The sequence below is a fragment of the Berghia stephanieae genome, chromosome 5 (genome assembly GCF_034508935.2).
Source record: "Berghia stephanieae isolate SIO BIC M18660-M18661 chromosome 5, UCSD_Bste_1.3, whole genome shotgun sequence".
Taxonomy (NCBI): domain Eukaryota; kingdom Metazoa; phylum Mollusca; class Gastropoda; order Nudibranchia; family Aeolidiidae; genus Berghia; species Berghia stephanieae.
Genome location: NC_088364.1, coordinates 82,311,343 through 82,324,806, shown reverse-complemented (window position 1 = coordinate 82,324,806; position 13,464 = coordinate 82,311,343). Strand labels below are relative to the sequence as shown.

Below are 13,464 nucleotides of genomic sequence, written 5' to 3'. Positions count from 1 at the left end.
ACATTAATAAAATATACAGCAATTATACAGCAGTTTATAGCAATGCTATAAAAAATCAGACATGAAAGTAGAATAGAGATATTTACAAAAAATTACGAAAAAATAATCATAATCTTACGCTTGGCCTCATCGTCGAAGGGGTCCCTGGTGTGAATACTGACAGACGCAGCCAATAGAGCCTCCGTTTCCTCTGGAGGAAGACAAGCCGATGTGTCTATGATGTGGTGGCAAGTTGCATCCAGCAGCTGGTTGTCACAATGACTTTCCTCTGCCAATCTAAGGAAAGAGAGAAAAGAGAGTGGGGGGGAGGGGTGGGAGAGAGAGAGAGAGAGATTTGAGTGTATTGAAGAAAAGATAGGAGAATAAAATATAGGCTCTCCCTCCCTCTGTATTTAAACGGCTGTTGTTACAGTCAAGAACATCAATATCATCAGAACATTGAAAGTAAACTCAGACGGTTAATTTTTATCTCAAATGATATCAAACTCAGAATAGTGCATTGATAAAAAATTATTTTTTTAAATTATGCCCTTCCGCCACATCATAAGAAATCATCGTCTAGGTATTCCATGAAGGAATATAGATAATTCATCAAACAAGATTTTCTGATGTCAACAGGAATCACTCAGTTGTCCAAAGTGAGCAAATTGGGGATTAATAATCTTGCCCAAGGAAAAAAAAAGAATTTGCCTGAAGCGGGGATCAAACCCGGGACCTTCGGGGTCACAGTACAATGCCTTAAACACTCTGCCACTTTGCCCCCTTCGCGTAGATAAGAGGTATAAAAAAATTTTTACTGTGCGGCTATGTGGTATGACACTCGCTTTCGGATCGGAAGGTCCTGGGTTCGAGCCTCAGCTTGGCGCATAGTTGAGTCTTTGGAAAAGGCTCTTTACTCACTTTCTCTCACCATACTCAGGTGTAAAATGAGTACCTGGTCGTTTACAATTTTTCGTTGTCCGAAAAATTGTAATATCGCCTAACAGGCGGCATGTCCCGTCCTACATGTTAAATTTTGCTGTTGACCAGGTACCCCTTGTAAAGCGCTTTGAGCACATTTAGTGGATATTGCGCTATATAAAGCTCCATTTTATATTAAACCATCAAATGAGTGAGTGTTACCCTTCATCTGAATCCTCGTGTATCACAGACTTGATGGCAAGGGAGTTATGGGTAGAACTCTTGATGTTGTCCCCTCCAGACTCCAGAGAGGAGTGAACTTGAGACTGTGACTTGGTATGGTTATCACTGTTAGAAGAGCCCTCTCCACTGCCTTCAAGGATCGGACTGAATTCAGTTACCAAAAAAAATAAAAAAGAATAGAAAAGTTTTACAGAAACATTACAGACAAAATTGATAGTGAGTGAGTGTGTGTGTGTGTGTGTGTGTGTGTGTGTGTGTGTGTGTGTGTGTGTGTGTGTGTGTGAGAGTGAGTGAGAGGTGAGTGAGTAGTGAGTGAGAGGTGAGTGAGTGAGTGAGAGAGACAGAGAGAGAGAGAGAGAGAGAGAGAGAGAGAGAGAGAGAGAGAGAGAGAGAAGGGGGGGGGGGGGGTGGGAATAATAAATCTTGATTAAAAGTTGATTAAAATTGAAAACTAAGCCTAAATGCAAAGTTGAAGAACTTTGGGTAGGCTGGCCAACACCTTTATTAAAATAGGAAAACAGGATTGCAGTACTAAAAATTCAGAATTTTAAATATAAAATCAGGATTTCAATTATTGTTTTCTATCAAAATCATGGAAAAATCTATTTACAAATGTATGGCCAAAAGTAACTTTTCTTATCGTTTTTAATCTAAAACCTTGAAAGGTGTTTAGATTGCAAAGAAAATTAACTAAAAGAGGTTTAAGCAAAATGGAAAGGTAATTAGAGTTCCCAACTGTACTGGCAAAAGAGAACCAAAGTCATTGACAAAAATTGTAATAAAAAAGAAAAGAAGAAATACTCTAAAGTGACTCTAACCTCAGGTGTCTAAATGGTGTCTGTGGATCGTCCTCTGCTAATTGACTCGTGGTGCAAGAAGGTAAACTGACTTCATTTTCAATGGATTCTGATGCCTTGGGCTGGATGGAATAAACATTTTGAAAAAATAAAAGGCAAGATAGGTATATGTCTTCATTAATTCTGTTTACTATTTATACATTTATAAATGAAATTGTTTACATGAAATAATAATAATAATAATTATTATTATTATTATTATTATTATTATTATTATTATTATTATTATTATTATTATTATTATTATTATTATTATTATTATTATTATTATTATTATTATAATCAATTTTGTTTGTTATTTTTAGACGTTTACAATGCTTGCAACATATTTAGGTCATATCAGTGCCACCAAAAAATGGGATAGTCAAAAGATTATAGAAATACAATTAAAAGCACTAAAGAAAAAGTAAGACAGATGAGACTAGTCCAAATTGGGAATAGCAGTAGATTCCAAAAGATTACACTATTAGTGTACTCTGAGCTCACCGAAAAGTCTCATCCAGACACCAGCACAGGACCCCACTAAGAGGAACACACTCAAATGTTGTACAGACTATATCTAAAACAGAAAACATAACTAACAATACATTTACAAGGGAAAAAAATCATTTCCCAAAATGAATACTAAACATTTGACTGTTTCCCTCTCAGCTAATGACACCAGCAAGGGCCAGGAAAAAACTAAGATAAAGGCAGAAAGCAACTCGGAAAATAGATAAAAGTGGATTGTAGACACAGCAACTGACCTCTTGCCCACCATAGGAGGTCAAAGGACCCCCTCCAGAAATAACCTCTATATTATATTTTTCTTTCCAACAATTAACAACTCAGAAAGGCTGGCATCTCATTACCTTTTTATCAGTGATGTCATGGAAAGGTGTCGAGGCAGCACAGGCTTTAATGCTGAATGTACTGAGAGAGGCAATGGTCACATCTTCCTGAGCATGAGCTAATGTAAAGTCTTGAAGATGCTGGAGAGTAGAAAATGATGAATTAATTAATATGAAAAGAGACTAATACATAGCTGCCAACTTTTCAAAATGCAAAAACGTATTATTATACGCTGAGCGGTGTGGACCCCCAATTCATGTCTTAAAATGGCATATTTATTAATGTACTTAAGTACTAGATTGGTCAGAACTGTAATACTAAGAGAAGCTTACCTTTATCATCATACTGGGTAGGCATAAGTGATGGGGAGGTGGTGACAGAAGCAGAGTACTGAGGTTTGGGCTTAACAGCCTCCTTTGTGGCTGTCTTTGCCCTCTTCAGGAACTCTTGAGCTGAACTCACTGTCATAGCATGGAGTGCTATTAGACTTGACAATGAGAAGTCCTGAAAGCATGTCTGTGCTCAGGCTGCCCCTGAAGTCAGTCTTATTTTCGAGAATTTTCTCCCAAGATAATTTTTATCAGATTTTCTTCTTTTTTTTTTTTTCTGGATTTTTTTGCTTTTTCTGGATTGGCCAAATCGTACTTAGTACGATTTTATCGTACTGGTTGGCAGCTATGCTAATAGATCTTTTCATTATTTTTTAAAAAATTACAACAGGCTGCCACCCATATTATACCCTAAATATACTGCTCTGAGTAAAATCTGCCATTGATGAGCAGAGGTCAAAGATTGGAACATCCACACATTGGTTCTTTATGACAACACTGCCCCTCACAAAGCAAGGGCTACAAGTCAGTATCTACAAGAGGCTGGAATCCAAATTTTGACACACCCAGCCTCCAGTCCTGACTTAGCACCATGTGACTTGCTGGTTATTTCCTAACTTGAAAGAAAAACTTGCTGGAAGGAAATTTTAACACATACAAGACTGCAAAAGCTGTCAATTCAGAACTGCATAGTATATTTTCACTTTTAAAAAAGCTTTTATATAGCACAATATCCATTAAACGTGCTCAAAGCACTTTACAAGGGGCTATGGCCAACAGTAATATTTAACATTTAGGACGGGACATGATGCCTGTTAGGCGATAATACATTTTTTTCGGAGAGAGACAACACTGTTAATGGCCAGGTACTCATTTACACCTTAGTACGGTGAGAGAATGTGAGTAAAGAGCCTTTTCTAAGGACTAAACTATGCGCCAAACTAGGCTCGAACCTAGGACCTTCCAATCCGAAAGCGAGTGTCATACCACAACACCACACAGCTGCACTATCACCGTGCTTTCCAGAATTGATTGACAAGGCCGAATCTTTGCATTTTACGAAGAGGAGTGAGTATTGTAAAGGCATGTCAACTTTTCAGATGTGTATTATTCAAATATATGAGATACAGCACTACTATCAGAACTTTCCGACTGGCCCTAATACATATATAAATATCTAACATCTTATAGACAGATGATTTTCAAAGGATAATGAATATACAACTCAAAAAAGGCCTATGACATCTACTTAATTAGGTGAGTTGCAATTCTGTTTCTTTGATGTAAATAATTGGTGTGATTTTTCTGGGAGAATTTATAAACAAACGTATAAAACGCCTAGGCTCAACAAGATGTCCCAGAGAGCACTACACTTTTTTAAAAATCAAAAAAAAAAAAAATATATATATATATATATACTAATTTAAAAACAACAATATATACATGCGCTCACCCCTTTATCTGTATCTGCCATCTCAACATCTTCCATTGCTGGGAACGAAGGCGTGGCTCCAAATTTTCTACCCTCTTTTTTGGAAGATGCAGAGCTGAAAGGAAAACAAATAAATCATTTGAAAGTAAATTATTTAATTCCTCAGTACAATTAAAATATCGGGTAATAATACAGAAATAGGAATACAGCATCTAATATCATCTGTAATTGTAATCTACTTTGATTGTCAAGTAGTTTTTGTTTTTAAGGCGTTTTACGGCGCTTGCAACACATTTAGGTTATATCAGCGCCAGTAAAAAGGAAGAAAATGGTATAGTAAAAAGTTCTAGAATTACAATTAAAGCACCCAAGAAAAAGTAAGACAAAGGGGAATTAAGAACAAATAGGGATCAGATGTAGATTCCAAGAGCATACCACCAATGTACTTAGTTTGAGATCACCTATGTCTCATCCAGACACAAGCACAAAATCCAACAAAGAGGAACACACTCAAATGCTTACATTATACATTCAAAATAAAAATAATAATACATAACAGAGAGATGATTTACAAGGAAAAAAATATCATCTCCCAAAACAATAACTATGCATTTGACTGTTTCCCTCCCAGCTAGGATTCCGGCCAGTGCCAGGACAAAACCAAGTAATCTCATTCCGAGACAAAGACAGAAAGCATGTTGGATAACAGATATAAGGGGATAGAAGACACAGTTTGTACCTCCCTGCCCGCTATTGTCAAGTAGTTCAACGGGTAGGAAATCTGAATTTACCAAAACTAAACTTGCCTTAAACAAACAAAAAAAATCTGTATAGTTTTCTTTTAATCTGAATTTCAAGATAAAAATCAGTATAATCCAAAATGCATAATTTCCACCATTATTTCTATAAAATTTCACTTTAAAATGCTTCAGTTGATGCAGTGTAGCTATTAGCACGAGTTAGTTTCAACAGGTTTCCTATAAATTTTTGGTGTAAAAATCTGAATCTGAAAGAAAAAAAAATTGTAGTTTGGCACCAAATAAATCTGTATACACCAATCTGCAAAACACACCTATTACAAATTGTGTGTTCTGTCGAAAGCGATTGGTTAGCTAAGCCTAATATTACGGCTGACAAAAACCTTGATGCATTCACTTCTCATACAATGAAAAAACAATTTTTCATTCTGGTGGGAAAGCTTTGATTTCATCAATATAGATCAAGATGAGCCTTGGATCGACCAAAATTCTTAAACCAGACAAAATATTTTTTTTTCATTTTTGTAGGAAAATATATTTTAATGTATTGAGATGACCCCTAATATGTCAAAATTCTCCAGACTTAAATTTGATGTAAGAATTTTCAAGTTTGTGAAAAGATGTGGCTAATCTTTTATTCAGTCCTTTAAACTTTAAGCATGAGAGACATCCAGCAATTGTCAACAAGTTGGGGATAATCTTTTACTCTCTTCTTTAAACCTTAGGCATGAGAGACATCCAGCAATTGTCAACAAGTTGGGGATAATCTTTTACTCTCTTCTTTAAACCTTAGGCATGAGAGACATCCAGCAATTGTCAACAAGTTGGGGATAATCTTTTACTCTCTTCTTTAAACCTTAGGCATGAGAGACATCCAGCAATTGTCAACAAGTTGGGGATAATCTTTTACTCTCTTCTTTAAACCTTAGGCATGAGAGACATCCAGCAATTGTCAACAAGTTGGGGATAATCTTTTACTCTCTTCTTTAAACCTTAGGCATGAGAGACATCCAGCAATTGTCAACAAGTTGGGGATAATCTTTTACTCTCTTCTTTAAACCTTAGGCATGAGAGACATCCAGCAATTGTCAACAAGTTGGGGATAATCTTTTACTCTCTTCTTTAAACCTTAGGCATGAGAGACATCCAGCAATTGTCAACAAGTTGGGGATAATCTTTTACTCTCTTCTTTAAACCTTAGGCATGAGAGACATCCAGCAATTGTCAACAAGTTGGGGATAATCTTTTACTCTCTTCTTTAAACCTTAGGCATGAGAGACATCCAGCAATTGTCAACAAGTTGGGGATAATCTTTTACTCTCTTCTTTAAACCTTAGGCATGAGAGACATCCAGCAATTGTCAACAAGTTGGGGATAATTTCTTTTACTCTCTTCTTTAAACCTTAGGCATGAGAGACATCCAGCAATTGTCAACAAGTTGGGGATAATCTTTTACTCTCTTCTTTAAACCTTAGGCATGAGAGACATCCAGCAATTGTCAACAAGTTGGGGGTAATCATTTATTCTCTTCTTTAAACCTTAGGCATGAGGGACATCAACTGACAAGTAGGGCATAATCTTAATCTATAGATATAAGAATTGAAATATACTTAATAAAAAATTTTTTAAATAAAATAAAAACAAAAGTGGTTTGATACTGTCAGACCTAATGACTTGAATGAGTGGTTTCCAATTAACTTCAATATTTGCAAATAAAATGGAAAATTAGTAACAACGATCCTACCGATTGGACACGACAAGAGGGATATTTTCATCTTGAAACATTTCAAAAGGAGCTCTGCTTTGCTGTACATTATTCTCATCTTGATAGATGAAACTCTTGACTGAGGCTGCTGTATTCGGTGGTTTATAGTTTTCATCCTGGCACATTGGTTGGTGCACATTGTTCTCATCTTGGAAAATCTGAAGATGCTGTGCACTATTTTCATCCTGATATATGAAATGCCCTGGGTCTCCTCTGAAATGAAGGGGGATATTCAAACATGTCAATTTTGATGATTTCAACTACTGGTCTTCAAGTCATATTTTTGCAAAGGCCCTATGGGGCCATCACTATAAAATTCATAAATCTGTCATGCAACAAACCAGACCTGCCAAATTGAAAACTTCAAATTTAGTAATTTTTATGTCAATTTTTCGTAATTTGACAAGGAAATTCGTAATTTCTGAAATTGTGTATGAACAATCACAATATTATTATTATTGTTATTATTATTATTATTATTATTATTATTATTATTATTATTATTATTATTATTATTAGTAGTAGTAGTAGTAGTAGTAGTAGTAGTAGTAGTAGTAGTAGTAGTAGTAGTAGTAGTAGTAGTAGTAGTAGTAGTAGTAGTAGTAGTAGTAGTAGTAGTAGTAGTAGTAGTAGTAGTAGTAGTAGTAGTAGTTGTTGTTGTTCTTCTTCTTCTTATCCTAATTATTATTATTATTATTATTATTATTATTATTATTATTAAAGTATTACTAAGAATTAAAAATTCGTAATTTTCCATAAAAATTCGTATTTGGCCATGAAATCTGTCTAAAATTCGTAAGATTCGGCAGGTGTGACAAACTAACATAAAATCACTGACGATAATGCAATTTGTCAAAAAGAAGGAACATGCATCAGTCCATCAGTCAAATTCAACCAAATGCAAAAATTACATACAATTTGTAACAATGCAGTCCATTAACCAGATCTCCACATCACCCTAATTCTTACATTTCACTTTCACCCCAATTTCTAGCCACTTGAATCTAAACCTTGTAGTAAACTTCTCTAACTTACTGTTATAGCCAAATTCCTCATCCTTACAAAAAGACCTCACAATGTAAATATAGAATTAGAATCGACTAGTGTCGCTTTTGAATAATAACAAAAAGGATTGAAAACACAGACTCAACAACTCAACACAATGCGTGTTAAAGATTGAATTGAAAATAAAGAGTGAAAATGGAGAGGCTTCGTATAGGAACGATACAGACAATGGACGTTTTGGGTACAAACCCTTTGTCAGCACAAGAATACACAAATTAACGTGGAAAACAAATAAAATAAAATAAAATGCAAAATAACTTGTATCGTCTGTACTCAATGATCACAGGCTTCAGGCAGCCCCAACCATTTTCTATTGAAAATAAAGGCAACATTGGTCACTGGCTACTATGAAAGATTATCTGAATTGGACTATATATATATATATGTAAAAATCAAACTGATGACTACATGACTACAGCACATAGTACAAAAGAAGCAATGTTGTTTTAGTTTTTATTCTTCAATAGTTCCAAAATCGAACACAACTGCTTCAATTTATCTCAAAGATGATGGAGCCAAGTCTATTATTTGAAAACTCGAAAACAGTCAAAATCCAAGACGGCAATCAAATAAAGAAAATTTAGAATACCATCACAATTCACTATTTTATAATGGAAATGAGTCAAACTGATATCCAGGCCTAGAAGTGATTCATGAAAATATTTTTCCCTGCTGTTCCCTGGTTTTTTCCAGGCTCTGGGGAGAATTTTAAGGTAGTATTTTCAAGCATGCTCATCAAATCTAGACCAGTTACCACTACCAGTGGTGTGTTCGATGAGGGATATACCGGTATCTGTGGGAAACCCTATTACAAATTTGGTTTAACCTTTATTTACAGTAGTTTTCATAAGCGAAACAGATATAAATTCTAAGCCGATCATTCGCAGGTTGGGTAATGATTATGCGGAAGAATACATGTTGGGTTGTTGTTCACCTGGATTTTTCTTACGGTCTTTTCCCAGCCAAAGACAATTTTCACCTATTTCCCCAGTCGGGAATTTTCAATATAAAACTCCCGGCTTTTCCTGTCCTGGTTTTCCCGGCCCACTTCGAGGCCTGGATATCATCATGAGAAAAATTTACACTCCAGAACATCCCCCCCCCCCCCCCCCCCCCCCCCCCCCCCCCCCCTGCCTCTGGCCCCTTTATTAAAGTCAAATTTATTTATTAATTTTTAAAAAAGAAAAGAAAGGAGACATGTAAAAAAAAAACTTTTTTCTAATCATAACAATATGAAAGCATTACATAGAGTGAATAGATTTATATATCATCAGATTTACCAAATCCATGGTATTTCTTAAATAATTTGCTAAAATAGAAAAACTGCTCTCCAGCTGTATAATGTTTGTTTCTGTTTTTAAGGGTTTTACGGCGCTAGCAACACATTAAAGTCATATCAGCGCCAGTAAAAGGAAGAAAATGGGATAGTAAAAAGTTCTAGAATTATAATTAAAGTGCCCTAGGAAATGGAAGACAAAGGGGAATTTGTTCAAATAGGAAACAGATGTAGATTCCAAGAGCACACAATCATTGTACTTAGTTTGAGATCACCTAAAAGTCTCATCCAGACACAAGCAAAGGTCCCCACTAAGAGGAATACACTCAATTTTTTACAAATCATACATAATATGTAAACAAAACATAATACAGTGCATAACAGACAGATGATTTACAAGGATAAAAAAATCATCTCCCAAAACTAACTATACATTTGACTGTTTCCCTCCCAGCTAGGGTATCCGACCAGGGCCAGGACAAAACCAAGTAATCTCATTCCAAGACAAAGACAGAAAGCAATTGGAAAACCGACAGGGGGATAGAAGACATGGCAAGTACCTCCCTGCCCACTATGGGAGATCAGGAACCCCACCCAGTCCAGCTGTATAACATTAAGACAATCAGATTGATAGCACACAATGGAACAACTGAAACATACCTCTAAATTCTACTTCACAGCATTGGACCAAAGAGCACAAGCTCAAAGGCCTATTATGAATTAGAAACAATAACAACAATAACAATCAGATAAGAGAGAGATTACCTATGTTGATTTGGCATCTCATGCTCTGTCTTATCAACACATATTTGAAAAGGCTTTGAAGGCAGTGCTTGTCCTAATTCTGAAATGATAAATTGTTGCTATTGTTAAAATAATAACAATTATATTTGAAATGACGTTTGATTTTACCAAAACAAAGTATTTGAGATGATACAAAAATTTTTTTTAAAACAGACTCGAGCTTAATATCCACTAAGCGTGCCCAAAGTGCTTTACAAAGGGTCCCTAACCAACAGCAACACGTAACATAGAACAAGACATTTCACCTGTTAGGCAATATCATGTACTTTTCAACAGAGACAGCGCTGTTAACGACTAGATACTTATTTTACACCTGAGTACAGTGAGAGAATGTGAATAAAGAGCCTTTCCCAAGGACTTAACTATGCGCCAAGTGAGGCCCAAACCCAGGACCTTGCCATCCGAAAGCGAGTGTCAAACCACAAGACCACATAGCCATTATCTAATTACTGTCACTTTTCCCTTTGATATTATTATGCCATTTAAAATGTCAAGGTGATGACTTGAGTGTCTAATCAAGATATCAAAACAGTATAGATTTGCTCACATTCCTCTCTTTAAAAAAAAGTGGGAGTTGAATCCAAATTAGTGCATTTTGGGCTTAGAATATGGGTGCCAGCAGGAAGAAGTGCTGAAGCCTGAAACTAAAATCTCGACACTTTGCCAAACCTGAAAATGTTCCTACTGAAAATGCGGCCTAAACTTTACTCTTATTTCATCACCGTTTTTATACCATTATTAAATGATTATACAGCAAACATATTGACACAATGAGGAAACTAATATGATTTTAAAACGAACTTATAATACATAGTGAAATACTCACAGTACAGTTGTCTCTCTCTAGGGGAGCCAAAGAATAGAGAAAGACAGAGAGCACCAGAGGTACTCCCTCAACATTTACTCAAAACACTGAAACCGGAGGTATTTGACTTCGAGATATCGCAAAACCGGAATTCCGGCATGAACCGGAAAACTGGCACCCATGGCTTAGAATATAAGCTAATTGTCACAACTTTTGATCAGCATGTTGACATTTAAATTTAAGCAATGTGCTATTATAATTTTATTTCAAAAGGTAACTTTCAAACAGTGAAAAAGTCTTACTTATGTGAAATTAAACGGCATTGATTTATATTCATTTCATGCATTCAGATTGAAAACGATATAGTATACGACTCAGTAATGGGTTAAATCCTACAGCATTCTTTCCCAATTTTTGCAGGTTAAATTTCATTTCTTCTCTCGTTAAGCTAAGAAAAATGTAGAACTAATATAAAATTGAAAAGGAAATATTAGAACTATTAAAAATTGAGGTCTGCAAGATCTTAGATCGCTTCTTGCCATTTTTAATGTCAATATGAGAGAGAGAGAAAACTAAAATATATTTGGATGGGATGTTTATTTCTATTGTGGAAACTGAGGTCTGCAACAGTTGTGTTCAAAGCAGAACTAAAATAAAATGATCCATACATTTTCTTTTCTGTGCTAAATTCCTGGCAACTCCAGGCAAGGAATGAGGCCGTAACATAACCAAGATTTTTACATCCCATCTCATTGCAGGGGGCAGCGTGGCTCAGTGGTACGGTCTTTGCTTCCTACCCGAAAGGTATTGAGTTCAATCACCCACCGCTGCGCTGTGTGGACTTGAGCAAGTCACCTCGCCTTAGCTCAATTGCACAGCGTGGCTCAGCGGTATGGTCTTTGCTCCATACCCAAAAGGTACCAAGTTCGATCACCTGCCGCGCTCTGTGGCCTTGGGCACGTCACATCACCCTAGTTCACTTTGTGGCGCTGCACTGCGAATGACACCTGGGTTATTCCAGTCTTCCCCTAGAGACAAATTTCCCCTATGGGATGAATAAAGGGAATTTTACTTTATTTATTTATTTACTATTTTTATTTATTTTACTGGCTCTTGATTTGTTATCAACTAACCAGCAGTCTCGGCTCCTTCTTCCATCATACTTTCAGGATCTAACTCAGCACAAAACATTCCTTGAACAAGCTGGAAAGCTTCTTTGGTACACACAGTTGGTGATGGGGCTGTGATTGCCTGATTAGAGAGAAAGGGGAAATATCCTTTGATTAATTTTAACTTTTGGCACAAAAATTCACAAAGTCAAGATGACTGGCAAACTATCCAATACCCTATAAAGTCCTGTAAAATATTATTTGAATAAACAAGAATATAAAACAAATTAAAAATAGCAAAATATGTGTACCCTTAACCTTTTAATGCCAAACCTGAATGTTTTTCAAATCATAATTTCTTCCACAATAGCTTCCGACCTAACCATTTTCACCTAAAGGGCAGTAACAGCAGTGCTACTCGGACAGTGAATGGTGAACCTTGAATCTTATTACAAATTACTGCTCTCTTGATGACAATGGCAAATTATTTGTCAAAACAATTAAGATGAAATGGAACTCGTCTATAAAAGTTAAATTAGAATTATGTTTTATGCAGGACCAATTTTCCCACCACATGAAGATTATTTTGCAACAGAACGATGATGGTATTATTCTTAAAGACATATGATGCAAAATGAAAGATCTACTGACAAATAGTTTCTTATTCATCAGTCACACTAGTAAAAAGAAACCGACACAACCATAAATTAACTCGCAGTTTGTATTCTTTTTTTTAAAAAGAATTTTTAAAAAATAAATAATCCCATGAGACTATCAACCCCCTCTGAGCCAAAGTTTATTCTCCATTTCTGTTGTATGAAATGGAAATAATTCAAGTACATACAACCCTCTTAACATCAAATTAAAGAAATTAAGGAGCAGGCACCAGTATAAGATAAAGATCTGAACAGATGTGTATAAAAAGTGCCAGACAAAGCAAGAAAGAAAAATAGAAGAAAAAAAAACGTCCCAAAAAATCAAAGACGACTGATTTTTTGGGGACCTTTTTTCTTCTTCTATTTTTCTGTCTTGCTTTGTTTGGCACCTTTCATACACATTTGTTCAGATCTTTAACCCTCTTAACAACACTCTATCACACAATACTTTCCATCAGGTCTGATATATTATTCCTGACCACTTCTGGGGACTAGAAAAAATTCCATTGCACTAAAAAATCAGACAAGTATCATTTGCTTGTAGAATTACCACTTGAGCTGTCGTGCCCAACTCCCCCTTTTCAATGCTTAAACTGAATCCGATAAGAAAAAGAAACAAAACTAAATAACCAAT

At 35.7% G+C, this 13,464-nt stretch overlaps 1 protein-coding gene across 1 annotated transcript in view; it reads right to left on the bottom strand.

Annotated features, from left to right (window-relative positions):
- LOC144973733 (mitotic checkpoint serine/threonine-protein kinase BUB1-like) overlaps positions 1–13,464 on the bottom strand; it is a 37,716-nt gene that overhangs the window by 12,164 nt on the left and 12,088 nt on the right. Inside the window, exons 11-18 of the mRNA XM_078916564.1 lie at positions 12,199–12,316; positions 10,222–10,300; positions 7,095–7,328; positions 4,614–4,707; positions 2,852–2,971; positions 1,962–2,062; positions 1,123–1,287; positions 119–276 (exon numbers count right to left, since the gene is read on the bottom strand). Of these exons, the coding sequence (XP_078772690.1) occupies positions 119–276; positions 1,123–1,287; positions 1,962–2,062; positions 2,852–2,971; positions 4,614–4,707; positions 7,095–7,328; positions 10,222–10,300; positions 12,199–12,316 (1,069 nt within the window). The remainder of the gene's footprint in view (positions 1–118; positions 277–1,122; positions 1,288–1,961; positions 2,063–2,851; positions 2,972–4,613; positions 4,708–7,094; positions 7,329–10,221; positions 10,301–12,198; positions 12,317–13,464) is intronic.